General features: G+C 41.1%; 1 protein-coding gene across 1 annotated transcript in view; it reads right to left on the reverse strand.

The window, feature by feature from the left end:
- DSTYK (dual serine/threonine and tyrosine protein kinase) overlaps nucleotides 1–16,087 on the reverse strand; it is a 44,358-nt gene that overhangs the window by 17,374 nt on the left and 10,897 nt on the right. The window contains exons 2-4 of the mRNA XM_075264138.1: nucleotides 10,734–11,119; nucleotides 4,075–4,729; nucleotides 1,076–1,311 (exon numbers count right to left, since the gene is read on the reverse strand). Of these exons, the coding sequence (XP_075120239.1) occupies nucleotides 1,076–1,311; nucleotides 4,075–4,729; nucleotides 10,734–11,119 (1,277 nt within the window). The remainder of the gene's footprint in view (nucleotides 1–1,075; nucleotides 1,312–4,074; nucleotides 4,730–10,733; nucleotides 11,120–16,087) is intronic.

Consider the following 16,087-nt stretch of genomic DNA (forward strand, 5'->3'; position numbering starts at 1 on the left):
GTTAGTTCACACGTAAACAACATGTGGCTTATTTTGGCATCGGAAAAAAAAAATCTTCCTAATTAGGAAGCTTTTTTTGGACCTTGCCAAGCTTTTTTTTGGAGCTTTTTTTTTTTGTAAAAACAGCTTAAAAAAAAAAAAAAAAAAAGCCAGGCTGTTTTCCCCTCCTGTAAAGTGAATGGGCTGGGGAAAAAAAAAAAAAAAAAAAAAGCGTCTTTTTTCCACACGTTTATTGCAAAAAAAGAAAAGAAAAAAAAAAGTTGCTTTTTTTGCGGAAAACGCCTGAAAAAAAAAAAGCTAGCAGTCTACATAGACTAACATTGTATGGAGGAGGATTATGACGTGGATTCCGCTGTCAAAATCCTCCTCCATGTCCCTGTGTGAACTAGCCCTTAAATATTCTGTAGCTTATGCAGCACGGCCTATACAATTAAAGGATATTGCGAGGGTTTGTTTTTTCTTTGTTTCCTGGATAACTTATCAAGCATGGCTATTCTTTATGTATGTGTGTATGTATGTATATATTATATAAAAAGTTTGTCCTGGTGAAGTTGAGTTTAGGATTACATGTTCGGTATACACCAAAAATACACTGCATACTAGGACCTCAACTACACTGTGAATGCACCTTTAGATAATGTTATTGGGTGGAGGACCAATTAATGAAAAAGCAGCGTTTTGATAAATAAACCCAGAACACAAACATAAAAGAGGTTTATACATACAGAGCAAAGAGTAAGTTTATGTAAACTTGGTCTCAGTCATCAAAAGAGTACAAAAAACCCCCCCAAAAAAACCAATTCAACCTTTATAGTGTACATCAGTCAACTATTGTTGATGAATTATACACTTGTGCCAGCTTTAATCCACATTAACGGATAGAGATTGCACAACTATATACCCCTCAGATACCATCATCCAATAAAGAAGACCTAGACCATGTGTAGGTAGTGTCTAGACCCCCCACTACATGTACCCCCAGGATTAACCTGCACGTCTATGCTTCCTTGTGTGCAGCTACTTGGTGAAAGATTCATTGAGGTTCACATATCAATGACAAGGCGCAGATTCTTACCTGCTTCAGGTGGTTGCTTGTCACATGTGAAGAGGACTCTTGCTGGGACTTTTCTAGACTGCGGAGACATCTTTCTAGTGTCCCTACAAAGCTTTCACGGAGATAATCTACAGAGTTGATGAGTTTGTTCACTACAGCTTGGTTGAGTCGTGAAATGATCAGCTCCTTGATCTGAAAGATGCAGTTTTTCACTTCCTGTGCACCAATCGGCTCCCCATTCTGTGGGATGCAGATACCTGAACAAAAGTATTGATGTTAAAGACGACCCTGAACGTTTCTCGCCTAAAAGAATGCAATAAGTGAACTGCGATACCCTAATAAAACCCCCCAAAAATGCAAGTGTAAAACTTAACCATTATAAAGGTGGGAAGGCTTCCTTTCAAATGGCAAACCCAGGGGACTGCTACCCCACCGGACCATTATGACTACAATTCTGCACCTTTAGTCTGTGACATTGGACCAATCCTCGGGCTGGACATTCAGGGGGGCTATTAACATTATATTCAGGTTGGCCAAGCCTGTCAATTTTGGGTGGACGATCTAAAAATCTAAAGTCTGCTGAAATGTGCCTGTTCTCAGCTGACTGCAGTTGAGAAAAGATGGATCAGGCATGCAGCAGGGTGCTTGGCCAAGTCAGGCATGCATGTGAATTTGAGGAGGGGGTGGATTTTGTAAGAAAGGGTGTTGGTTAGGAGGAATAACCAAACAGCAATTTCTTCAGAGTGTGCAGCCAGCTTTAGGAATCTCCCTTTCCCTGGTAGTATGAATCATATTCCCAGGCCCTTGCCCTTGCTGGATTAATACATCTCTCAGCTTAATGTAGACTCTTCCTTGATTTCTTCTGAAGCCTTTACTTGCTCTCATACAATGCAAGATTTTTTTAATTTAATTTAATTTTTTTTTTTTAACAGCGCTTTGACTGAAAGAGCTGCCTGATGGCTCATTCGGTTACCGTTATCTCTGTTGTCCCAACAGCTCAGCTTAAATGAGTATTTATCAAACTGATAAGAATTTTGCCTAAAATAATGATGTTTATGAGCAATTCTTTCAGCAGAGAGGACACTAAAAGAACGACAGCTCAGGCAGGTTTATAGTCTGAGAACTTTATTTAATATTTGGGGGGGGGGGGGGAGACGACACCACAGGACAAGAAACTTGCACTGTATGAGAACAAGTGAAAGCTGCAGAAATAAGAATTTGTTTAAGAGCAGAGCCAAATGATGTCATGCAATAAAAATGACCATAAAGATATACATAGCCTTTGACGTCATTGTATGAGATTGTTTGCTTCTGACCAGTTGTAGTCCTTAGTCCACTGCACATCCTACAGATATACTACAAGGTAAAGTACCAAGCAGCAGCTGGCACTCAAACCCTTGGCCTTCCCTCAGCTAGGAAAACACCCTTAGACTTTGTTCTCTTTCTTTCCCCATAATATAAAGAAGTTTCCCAACACAAAGCTCAAGGGTTTTTCCAGTCTTACCAAGTTATTATAGTATATGCCATATAGAATTTGAAAGGGAATGCATCACCTTTATAACCGCTTCCTGCTCCCTACTATTCTACCTCGTATATTTAATGTTTAGCGCCGTCCGTAATAGTATGGCGCTGTAATAACGTGGGCAGAGGAGCTATGCCTCCAGCATTAATTCAGGTACTCTGATGAAGTACACAGATGAGGCCCAAGGACTAACGGGCGATGTTGGAAAATACACTGACTGGATAGATTAACCTCTTGAATGCTGTTAAATAGCAATCGTGGCATCTGGGAGGCTAGACTGCCCACCCGCTGCCACCCCTCTGATCCCCCACAATTAAAAACACAGAGCCTGAGGGGTTTCCATGGCATCCAAGCAACTGTCTCTCCATTTACATGTAGGAATCCTACATGCAACAGGTAAAAAGTGGACAGGTAAAAGTATAAACTCCCAGCCCCTTCCGACACACTCACACTAACGTGTGTATCCCAATGGGCAGGCATATAAATCTGAACTATCCAAAAATAGAAAAAAGTAGCATCATCCTGTATGGTGCATGATTTAAGAGAAAAAAAAAATAAAATTAGGAAATTTGGAAAATTGGTAAAGAAAATATAAAAAATAGTTGCAGAGCATTAGCATACAGTCTACCCTGTGGCTTTACGTAGCATCTTTCATTTTCTCAGAGATGTGACTATTATATACCGATAGAAAACTGCACTGAACTGCTTTCTAGCAGTATATAATACTGTCCCATCTCAGAAGACATGAAAGGACCTCTTAAAAGGGACAAGACTATGGACGAATACTGTCAGGGAGGGGCGTTCCTCACAGCCCAGCTAGACTGTCAGGAACACCCTTCTGAAGGTGGGGTATAGATCTGTGCCGAAACGAACAGTATCAATATCTCCAGCCCAGGGGCATATGACTGGAAAGCAGACATGAAAGGTCCTCTTTAAAGGGGTTGTGCAGGATAAAATTAAATTCCTAAACGAAACAAAAACAAACGCACACCTAGTTTTCCAAGAGGGACTTTCTGGGCCATCAATATCTGACTGGAGAGATCCATACATCTGATTCCTGTTTCAGGCAACCATATGGTACTGCTGCCAGCTCCCTTCTCTACAGTGGATGGAGCCAGAAGCGGATGGCCTATGTTCACTGTATAATGGAAGAGTCGCACTGTCACAGCTTAGTATCAACTTCACCTCAGTGAGAACAATACCACAGTAAAAGCGCAGACACTATACCAGTTCGGGGCCCATCCGCTTCAGGCTCCATATCTGAATAGAACTGGACTTGGCAGCATTCTTGAACAGTCAATCGGAGAACTGGGTGTTAGGGAGGATAGCCCATCTTCCAAAGAAAAACCATACACCACTAGGAATATGGATGGACACAATATTATATGTAACATGACCAAAAATTCAGCTTGCCCCATGGTCAGAATTAATTCCTATGGGACCAACAGATTATCAGCACTTTCTACAACAGTGCATGCATATGGTAGTGAACACCAACCTTTAAACTCCATATTGGCGGCATCTTCCAGGAGCTGCTCTCTCATGCTGTTTAGAGTTTCCACAATCATGTCCTTCAACTCTTCTTGTTTCCGGTCAGATATCCGCATAAGGGATTCATAAAGCTCACTCTCCTTCTGGCGAGTGTATTCAAGTCTCTTAGGGGTAATCTGAAGATCTCTCCTCATGTCAAAAGCCTTATTGATGAATAAGTCTAAATAACGACTGTGCACCATGTTGAGGACCATTGCTGCGTCCACTAGATGCATCTGCAGCACTTGGCGGGTGAAACTACCCAGCTGACGCAACTTCTCAAACTGCTCGACCAGAACATTAGGGGCTGGACTGCCAGAGCCTGCAGCTCCACAGCTACATAATCCTCTTTTTAGATAGCCAAGTTCTGTCAGCTGCTCGTGTAGTGCCGAGCGACCGCCATCTGAGCTACTTATCAGTTTGTCCTTAGGAGTTGTTCGAATAAAGAATACAGGAACTTTGTACTTTGCCTTAATATCAGTAAGCTCTTCATCATCCTGAGTGGATAGGAGGTCCTCACCTATGGCATAAACAACCACTGCCTGCACATGGTCAATATAATCTTCTATTGTAGTAGAGGCAGGTTGAGATCCACGACAAGGAGAAACCACAATGTCAACTTCCTGTGGAAAAAAGAAAAAGAAAAATTGGTGTGAAATATGGAATTGCAGGGGACACCCTAATGGCCTGTTGCCTTCATAGATCAGGAGGTGGTGGTGAGATATGGAAAGACTCAGTCTCCAAGTTAGATCAAGTCCCAAATGAACACCACCAACTGGAAGGCACATCTGACATACAAGACTGTACCAAGACTCTAGAGGAGAAGCCCAGTCACGGTGATCAACCAATTGTTGCAACAAAGTGAATGGGATGTGCAAAAAATGTCCTGACCAATGTGGTTTTGCATGCATTGTAACCCTTAGTTTCAAGGCTTGTTCCACGCCCTGTTTTCAGAATTTGCTACATTTTTTTGCAGAAGTTTAAACGCTGCATTTTTATGAATTTTAAACGTGAACAAAATCTGTAAAAAAACCTCACATTCTGTCCTTTTCAGCGCTCACTGCATACAGTTTTTATAAGCAGCACTGGGTTTCTGGTTACCTGCAGTTTTCCAAACCTTACCTAAAGCAACTTAGTGTTACCCTTGTTCCAGGCCAAAACCAGTCTACAGCCTAAAGATTAAAAGACAATAACGGATAGAAAGTGATGCAAAGAAAAAAGGAAGCAAAACTTTCCTCATTTAGCAGGTCAGCAGCAAACTAAGCTGAATACCATCAAAACTATCAACTTATCCGCTTTCTACATCATGCTTGATGTATAAGCAATGCCAGCCTGACAACACACACACACACACACACACACACACACACACACCTTATAGTGCAAGCTAAAATTACTCCGTACAGCCATATCTGAAGTTTTGGCTATCCAAAGCACCCAATTGTACTACTAAAAAGTAAACCCTAAATAAGAGCAGGTGAGCACTCTGGTCACAGATAAAGTAGAGCCATCATAGAGCACTCTACCCAAAAAGGATAATACCCGGAATAAAAGGCAGTGAATGGTCATAGTCTATGAAGCCTGGACAGATGTGCCTTGAAATCTGCTGCAAGAGGAAATCTTTGAGATGCTTTGTACTGAATGCCACTGGAAATTATAAGTGGATACAAAAAAAATTATATGTAGCTTAATAAAATAAATATATAAAATATATATAATATAGCAAGCTCTTAAAACCTAATTTAATGTCTATATTTGACCTATCAAATGCCAAGATGCTAGACATAATCCAGTGCCAAAAATGTCAACGTCACGAAGCTGCAGAGTGGTAAATAAATTCACAAGTATTTCCCTCTCTCGCCTTTCAGACTGGTTCCTACAGGATCAATCTGTTACAGACTTTCCACCTAGAAAAGTCAGCAGTGGGTTTGTCTCAATTCTGCAATCACAAAAATAAAAATACATGCCACAACTTGTTGCAGCATAATTTATTTTGTAACCAGTGCCTGCACTCTTTACTCTGTAGGCTTTTATTGTATAGTCTTATAACTGTACAGTTACTACAGTACATTGCAGGAGATTACTCTGTACACATCCTGTGGGACGCCAGCCTTACTGCTTCACCACTTCAGTGTCTGGCAATATATTTATGAAGGATTCAGAATAGCATTTGCCATGAACAACAATGCGTGTAAATGTGGAAAAAACCCCATACAACAACAATACCTACAGATCAAGCCTAGTATAGAAGAAGCACAAATCTCACTGCAATGTTAAATAGTGATTGCGCCACTTCACAACTTCCCAAAAGGAAATATCTTCTATGCCGGGGGATGGGAAGGGCGGGGATCGCATGAAAGCAAGAGATGGGACAAATGAGTCAGACTCAGGACCGTTATACAAAAGGAGGAAGCCAAATTTAAAGAGAGAGAGAAAAAAAAAAAAAAAGAAAAAAAAAAGAGAAGTAAAAGGCATCAAAAGCATCAGGAATAAATACAGAAATAAAACAGATCTGAATTTGTAGTTTATTGGAAATCTACAACATCAGCTCTTCTACACATCTCCTATGCTCAGCTAAAAAAATCTCTAGGAATATAAATGTTGCAAAGCAAGCTTGGTCATCCAGCAGCACTGGTTTACAGGTTAAAACATACAGTAAGACTAGCACTACACCATGACACCAAAGTAATATTAGAACACTGAAAGTAATTGTGAATGTGGCCACAGTACTGCAGACATGGTGACGCTAGGTTCACACGGCAGTCCGTTCTGTGGTTTCCGTCTTCTGCAGGCAGAAGACGGAAACCTGTCAGACCGGATCCGGCCGTGAGCGTTTTACGCAAAACCGTTTTTTTTTTTTTTGTTTTTTTTTTTTTAAATCGGACACAGAGTACTGCATGTCAGACTCTGTGTCCAATTAAAAAAAAAAAAAAAAAAAAAAAAAACACGGTTTCGCGGCAGAGAGCATAAACGCTCACTGCCGCACATCTTTCAAACCCATTCATTTGAATGGGTTTGAAAGAGTCCTGCAGGTTTCCATCTCCTGCTCAGTTTTGTGCAGGAAACGGAAACCTGCAGAACGGAGACCGGGCACAGATGTGAATGAGCCCTGACGCAGGCACAAAAGTCAAAATCCAAACCTGCTGAGAGTCCGAGAAAGGTGGCTAGTTGCTGCCAAAGCCAGTCACCATTTGTCTTATGGTACTTATTTTTATATAAATTTTGGAATATTTATTTCCCCTTTTTAGCATTTTTCAGCCTCCATTTTCTTTTTATGATTTCTATAAAGAGCTACATGGTGAGGCAGCAAACACTTCAGTGTCCTGTTCAAACAGTCAAAGCCCACCCAACACATTCACAAGAAATAAAATACCCACACATAAAACCATGTATGATAGACAATTTAAGAGAGCTTCACCCACGAAAAATTCCTCACGGCTCAGTGTCATTCCTGGGTGGTAAGGACATGACAAGGCTATAGACGAGTATTGTCAGGAGGGGTGTTCCTCAAAGGCTGGCAGGAATGCCCTCCTGAGAGCAGGCAGAGTTCAGTAATGGCACCAATATCTCCAGCCCGGGGGAGTATAACCGGAAAGCCGACAGTGCACTGCTGGTGCAGGAGGAAGTGAAAGGTCCTCTTTAAATAAGGCTAGGTTTGTGGGAAAACTCCTTTGTCTGTATATGAACCCCATAACTTGTAAAGTGCTGAGTTACATGTTGGCCTTATAAAATACAACTTATTATATGTTCCCATCATATAAACTAAATGTACTAACTGGGCCTCAATTACCCATTGGAGGCTTTGAGTGCACACACACACACACACACACACACACACACACACACTACAATATTCCATGCAGCGGCGGTAGCCCACACGAACTTATTCCTTACAGCGGTCCTCTTGACATATATTTTTGGCCCTGTTCAAATCAGAGCTTTCTGCCAAAGACGGTTTACTGGTGCTAGAAGGCTGCAAGTCACATTCAGGCAAATCGAGCACAATAAAGACAAGCCTAGAGACTTAAAGAATGTCCTGGCTCATTCTGTCATTTTTAACAATTTCATCCATCTTGCAGCCAACCCATCTCTTCAACCCTATTCAATAATGGTACCTATGGCTATAAAATGGAAACTGTATACGGAAAAATAGATTAATGCAAATTGCAATAAAAAGTCACATGTATTAGGGAATAGTCCATACAGCCTGTAAGAGCACAAGAGCCATACCCTCCCTCAGTATGACTCTCGCTGCACATTATCTGCCTCCGTAGTTGCATACTTTTCCCAACAATCTAATATCGGACCAAAACGTTTTGACGTATTCTCACCCTATGCATGTTTATTTGTACACTATTCCCAGAAATAAGCAGCAATAAATTTGAGTACTATTTTATGGGAATAGAATTAGTCCTGTGGGAACAAAGAGCCCTCTGTCTGTCAGCAGGGAGGAGGCAAATCACAAGCATGGGAGAGAAACAGCAAGATCTTCTACTGGAATAATAAAAGATAAGTAGAGAGAGAGGGCCAGGATAACAAGGTCCACGCAGTAAATATCAATGCCAACAAGCGGGTTATTGGACCTCCATTAGAATGCTCATTTCTCACATTTAGCACCACTTTAATTCACCATTACAGTAACCTTAGTTTGTAACACTGCAGTAAGTGACAAAAAACCTGGCAGGGAAACCCAAATGTTAGATTATTAGGAAAGATGGCTGTTTGTGCATCCTTTACCTGGAGTCAGGGAGGGGAGCATGTAGAAAATCTTTGTTTGCATGTTTAATTTGTAGACTATAGAAGTTCTAAGACAGAGCCATTAATGTGAATAGTGCAGCCCATATGGAAGTAACCATGGATCACCAAGTTGCAATAAAAACAAAAATCATAGCATTGACTTGTGTGTGCAAGGGGTTATCTAATATTCCAAAACACACATCAAATAACAGGATGTACCAATAAAAAAAAACTTCCTAATGTATATTGTTTACATTCTGCACCCATTCGGGGTGGGATGAAGAGACTGACAATAGGCGAGTGGGAGGAATAGAAGATGATGGGCTGAATCAACAGACCGATGCCATGCACATATTGACGTTTAGTTTGCTAACCGCAGCGCTCAATGGGAAGAGTACTGTGCTTGTAAACAAAGTGTCATAGCCATGGTCACATGACCAAAAAGGAATCAGAAGTGGCCTAGAATTTACACAAGATATTACCAAGTTTCTTGTATTACAATAACACTGCGCATAACTCCGCCAACGATAGCTGCTCAGATCGGGACCCACCCAGTCATCCTAATCCATACAGAACTCAGCACACAGAAGAAAATGTGCAGAAAAAGTCTGCAAAAAGAGCGAAGAATGGATCGCATACTAACAGAAGAGGTATTTCGCTTCCTCAGGGGTAACAAGATGGGGAGGATACTACAATACTAGAGGAAACAAAGAGTCACATTTGCTGCAGAAGAAATGGAAATTTTGACCTGCAGAAATTTCTACGACATGCGAGTATTCTCTAAAGGGGTATTCACATGTACAAATTTGATGCTGAATTTGTCAAGCAGAAAACGTCTGCTTCAGAAAAACAAAGCAGATTTTTTTTTCTGTTTGACAAAAACAAGCGCCGATTTTGATGCTAAAATTAAAGCAGAATTTATTGGGCAGGGCAAAATTCCATAAGTGGATTTTTGATAAATTCTGCGCCAACAGAAAAGGTGTATTTTCGGCATCCCATTAATTTCAATGGGAGTTCTTAGGCAGAACCCACATGAAGAGGAGGCTTACTTTACAGGTTAGCTTTTAAAAGAAAATCTGCTATCACCTCCCATTGAAATGAAGGAGAGGCAGAGATCAGCCAAATTTCATCTCAAATTTAGCACCAAATTCTTACATGACTAAGGGGCATTTGCCTTGAAACGTGTCAGCGGTTCATCATGTTTTGTCGGTCTCGTCATTTTGGTATGTTTTGTGATTTTTATTCTGCATCTACGCTCGGTGTCTTGTGGAAATAACTTTTATATGGACTTCACTTTTTCATAATTAAAAGTTACGTTTTAATTGGATTTCTCTGACATTCTGGATATATTTTTCGTTTTGCATACATTGTTGTTACGTCTTTCCCGTAAGACTTTATTGGTGCATTTGGAGTTTCCATTATATTATATATCTTTGGGTGCTGGCTGTGGACTGTTTTTGTATTTGTTCAGTTTGTATGTTCTCCCTGTGCTTGCATGGATTTCCTCCCATACGCCAAAAAAAATAAATACATTTTTGGTTTGTGCTATTAAGAGGTGCAGCCAAGTGCTTTGAGTGATTTCTGCACGCTCCTGGCATCCTCTGCATGTGTTTACATGGTGTAGCTTCCTGCAATCTTAGCTAATGCTCTCACTGTGGGAGAGTCTAAGGGAGACTGCTGCAGATGTGAACACAACCTAAGTCAGCCAAGCAGATCAAAACAGAACTATGCATAGTTTCTTCCAAACTATAGTGCAAAAAAAAGTGTGTTGAGCATGAATAGAATTCACTATACCTGCAGCACGTGATCATTGCAGTCTCATGGAGGAGAACCATTTGTACATGGAACACCACGTTGCTCTTTAATAGAGAGAAATGAGTGAACACTCACCTGAAGCAGATGATTGGGTAGTGTAACCTCTAGCTCCGCCATCCTGTGCGCAGGATCCTCCTCATCCTCCGGTACCTCCAAGTCCTCATCAGGAATGGTATGCCATTTGCCCTGATGGGCTACAAGTTGATGAACTAGTTCATATTGTTCTGGCAATGCCAAGCTTACTAGTGTCTGTCTGCCATGCCTAAAACGGATTCGCCTTCTCTTGCAGGTTTCTGGGTCGCAACAAACACCAACTGGTAGAAGATGATCCCCTAAAAGTGCATTAACCACTCGGCTTCTAGCACTACAGTTCTGTCCCAGGACAAACAGACAAGGCCGACAGTGAACAATCACCCTCAAGTAATCTTCTTCTTGTCTTGAAAAACTGCAATTCAGTTGACCTGTGAATGAGAAAGACAAGTTGCTAAAATAACTTACACAACATTTAGATTTTTGACTAAATACCACCTTGGTATTTTGTTGAGCCTCTCATTTCTCAATCTACTACATCTAACCATTTACTAGATTCCAGTACTTAAACAATGGGAACCTTCAGCACTGCTCTTGATCAGAGGCGGCCCATCATCACTTGGTTTTGACTCATCCCTAATGTAATATAGGAGAAAAAAAAACAAACTGGAATATAAAGTCCTCGAAGTGGAAAACCCTTTTTACAGACAATTGCTCAACGTGATGTAGAAAAGTTAGTGAAGCAGAGAAAGTTCACACAATTATGCAAAATGGTGATTACTTAAAGTGCAAAACAGAAACCAGGTGACACATTAAGGACCTGCACAGAACCTTAAGGCATGCTTAGGACATGGGATACATGCAAAAGACAAAAACAGTCTGCATGACATATTGCAAGAAGTAACATGATTTGGCTAGAGTAAACCCAAATTTTGAGCTTAAAGTTCAATCCCCAATTTGAATTCAGCATCAGGCATGTGAAATGCCAACATGGCCGATCTCGCTGCCACATCTGTCATTGCGAGAGAGTCCAACTTAGACTACACAGTCTTAAACTGCACCAGATTTTGCAAAGTCTGTGATGTAGTTTGATAAATCTGGAGCATTGTTAGGCTGTCAAGTCTAACTTTACACAACTCGGATTAAAGGTTCTTGATGGGCAGTGTCAAACTTGCCTGAAAAGTATCAAACATTTGATAAACGTGGCGGACAGCATGTTGGACAGTTTTTTGGCGCACGTTACACCTTGAATTCTAGCACCTCTCTTTTGATCAATCTTCCTGACTCTAGCTGGGTTTGTTCATAAACGACTAGCTGTTCACTGTTGGTGCAGCAGACAGTTTTGGAAATCATGTCAATTATACCTATGGAAATGCCAGCAGTTTCCCCATAGGTATAACTGAAGTAGAAAGTCTGCAGAGGAAAGCTCTGCAAACTTTGGCTAAAGCGCTGTGGGAAGAACTGCGATGCGTTGCTGCGGCGGTTTTCCCCGCAGCACTTTTTTTTTTTGCTGTGAGACGCTGTGTGAGGCTTTAGCCTAATGCACAGTTCACACTACAGGATTTAAGCAGCTTTAGCGAAAAGGGCCACAGCAATGTGATGGGAACACAGTATGCCACCACAGAAAAAAATTAAACATAAAAATGGCAGGGTTAAAGCCTAGAAAAGGGTCATCAAAGGCCTAACTAGAGTCACATGCCAGCCAGCAGTATGAAGAATTAGGCTAACAAATTTGTTCCTGAACATGAATTGGAACAATTAAGAAAAATGTGAAAATGGAAAACTGCTCATAATGAAACTATGAATGCTTGTTATTTTAATACGGATTAACCTCGCGTAACAGAGCTAAGAGCAAAAAAAGTCATGTTCTCCAGTCCGTTCTGTAGGAACTGCTTTTAGCAGAAAATGTGCCATAGCCACAGCAACCAGACATGAAACATGTGACCCAATTGGGAGCTACTGACAGCAGCGTATTCATCAGACCCAAAGATTTAGCATTATACGCTTTATATTACACGGATTTAAGCCAAGTGTCTATGTCTACAGGCATTCAGTGTGCTTGTGAGAATGAGGGGAGGAAAAAAAAAAAAAAAATTGAAACACAACCGAGAGATAACATTGTAGTAAACAGTCGTGAGCCCAATGTGGGACAGTGAATGACACTGCTGGTGCTATACAAGTACCGTGTTCACATTCAGTCTATAGTGTAATGTCGGGTTTTTCTGTCCGCTTGAAAAGTCGGACATCTCTACAAACGGACAGTTAAGGTCAGGCACGGAGTGCAAAAGAACGCACCCGATCGCCATTTAAATGAATGAAAAGTGTCACGGACACAGCTAGTGTCTGCTGCTAATGTCCGTGCAAGATTTTGAACGGACACTAGCAGCGGACACTACCTGTCAGACAATGACGGGAGTGTGAACGCTCCCTAAGGCTGAGGCCCCATGTTGCGGAAACGCAGCTTTTTTTTGTTGCAGCTTCAAATGTCTGCAAACTGTTGCTGTGTGTAAAAGACTGAGGATTCTGAAAATCTCACTGCTTTCAAAGTAAGAAAAGTCTTCTGTGGATTTGCATGTACTTCTAACTGCTTGTGTGGTTACAGATAGGATACTATTCCCAGACGGCAGCAGCTTTACCAAAGATAGGCCATCAATGTTTGAGACCGGACTACCCCATTTAACATTTCTTCCAAAGCACAGAAACTACAACTGGAAGACAGACAAGTTTATTGTTTATACCTCATTCATGGGACAAAATGGTAACCATCAATGTCCTCAAGTCAAATGGAAAAGTACACGGACAAGTTGTAGTTTTTATCCAAAGAACCCATTAAAGATTGTTGTTATATAAGGTCTTATCCGCTTCTGTAGTTAGGAGTGTAAATTCCACACCTCTTCTATGAATTAAAAACCCTAAAGCTAAAAATGTCACATTACAAAGTAGTCTAGGAATTTGTTCTACAGAAAAACCAAACATCCAGATAGAATCCTCTTTGTCTACACCCTGTTATATCAGATAAGGCATGGCTCTTAAATATTCCATGTGATCACTACTCATTGCCCCATAAATGCTCCCAGGGCACTTTGGTTCTGCAGAAGCTACGCCTTAGTTAACCTCTCAGATATATACTATATTCTTCCAAATAGTCTCCCGTGCCAGTGTGTGCGGGGGAAAAAAAAAAAAAGCAAACAATTCCTCAGAAACAGGAAAGTACTCTTTTCGCAACGGTGAATGCCAAAAGTATCATTAAAAACAGCACCAGTCACGGAAAAAATCTATCTATATTATTTATTTTTTTTAAAATGCAGTTTTCCACATTGCAAAATAGAACAGTTCTAGACATCTGAGGGGTAACTTAATAAAACTGGAGGTTTATTTTTACTATGTTAAAACAATATTTTGGAAATGGAAAGATATATTTTCATTATGTCAACTTTGAGGATTCCCTAAGGGGGCATTCACACAGAGGAATTTTGCGCAGACTCCGACACAAAACTCACCTCAGAATCCGCGCACACAAAAGTCTCCCATTGACTTAAATGGGTTCTGTTTTCCGTGCAGAACCCACTGAAATCAATGGGAGGCGCTTTTTTTTCCCCATTGAGTTCAATGAGTTCCACTTGGAAAACAGAACCCATTTAAGTCAATGGGAGACTTCTTTTTGCACATGGATTCCGACGAGAGTTTCCCGTCTGAACCCGCGACAAATTCCTCCGTGTGAATGCCCCCTAAATGTGTCAGAAAACACTCACACTCAGAGGAGGTTTGCACTTAAGGCTGGGTTCACACTGGGATTTTTGGACCGGATTTTGACACTGAGGCCACCTCAATCAGGTCCAACCAGTATCCAGACTAGGTCCAAATGAATGGGCTTAGTCGGGAGGGAGGTGACGCGCCCGGACCATGGTGTGCGCCGAGAAAGAGCAGGTTGCTTGTTTTTTCCCCACAAACGGCACAAGACCACTAGCAGGAAATAAAAGGTGAAAGGCTCACATTGAAGTCAATGGGAGGCGTTTTTTTTGGACCGGATTCTGAGGCGGATTCTACGTCAAAATCGGGTCCAAAAATCCCCGTGTGAACACAGCCTAACTGTACACTCCTAGTAAATTATGCTAAACGTGCAGGACTAGTGACTCCTCACAAGCCACAAACCCTTTCCAGGGAAAATGCTGGGGAGTCCAAACAAAAAAACAGTAGTAAATATTTGTACATGATTTCTGCAAACATTTGCAATTTTTTCATGCTATGCACACCAGAAAACAAGCATAAAAGGTATTATAAATCTCCCCCGAAGATGCTAGGAAGGGGATGCGAAAACTAGCCTTAGGATTAGGTTTTCACAGTAACTTGTCATTTGGACTCTGTCCAGAACCCCATTGCCCAGAAGACACATACTATTGATCTCCCACTAATGCGCTGTATACAGTATATAGTAATTCAAGGGATTTTCCCCATTTTACAAAACATTTCTACTTTATACAGGCCTGGCTCCACAGAAAGGAGAAATCCATTTCTACAAGTGCACATACCCACTACTAAATGTCTGACTGTCACCAACTTACAAGATTCTACGTCAAGCTCTCAAGTTCCACACACCATGGTGAGAACTGCAGCCAAGTCTCGGAACTGCACGGCTTGACAATTATACACATGTTGGAGAAACAATCTGAGTTATTAAGCACCAGCCACTTGTGTGAAGAACACTTACACTATCAGACTAACACTAAACCAACCTTCATTTTACCAGCTGCCAGCAGGATTGGAGCGGTAGAAATGCTGAAATCTGCCCCAATTTTTAGCATAGAAATATTAGAACCTATGGCCAAACACCATGTTCACAGATCCTATCCACCATATTTTCAGGCTGGTCTGTCCAACCCATATTTTTGGGGGGAATTTGTTCCAAAAAAAAAATTTATTTTATTTTTTAGAAATTATAGTACAGTAAAAGCATGTAAAATCTAGGACTATGTGCTTTATAGCCTACCCCAGTTTCACAGAGTGGGGTGGCATAGTGTAAGGTAACCAGGTACCACTAGTTTTCATTTCAGATATATAATAGCTCAGTGTTACATTGATTTGGTCATGGAACCAGTTGTACAGCCAGGTCTCCAAAGTGTGCAAGGAACATTTTTTGTTGGGACAGCACCAGGCCCCATGTTGCTCATCCTATTGTGAGCAGCTGGTGTGGCCTAAAAGTCCTACCATGGCTTGTCATCCACTGAGAAAATGTGGTAGGCAACTGCAAGGACAGCAGCCGATCTTGAGGATTTGTTTTCCATAATAACCATTAGTAATCTCACTGATAGCATGCCAAAGGTATGTAAATACATGTATTTATAAGTGTGATGCTTATACTTGATATGCAAGTGAAAAAAAAAAACCTCTGTTCACTCAAT

Source organism: Leptodactylus fuscus, chromosome 2 (genome assembly GCF_031893055.1).
Source record: "Leptodactylus fuscus isolate aLepFus1 chromosome 2, aLepFus1.hap2, whole genome shotgun sequence".
Taxonomy (NCBI): domain Eukaryota; kingdom Metazoa; phylum Chordata; class Amphibia; order Anura; family Leptodactylidae; genus Leptodactylus; species Leptodactylus fuscus.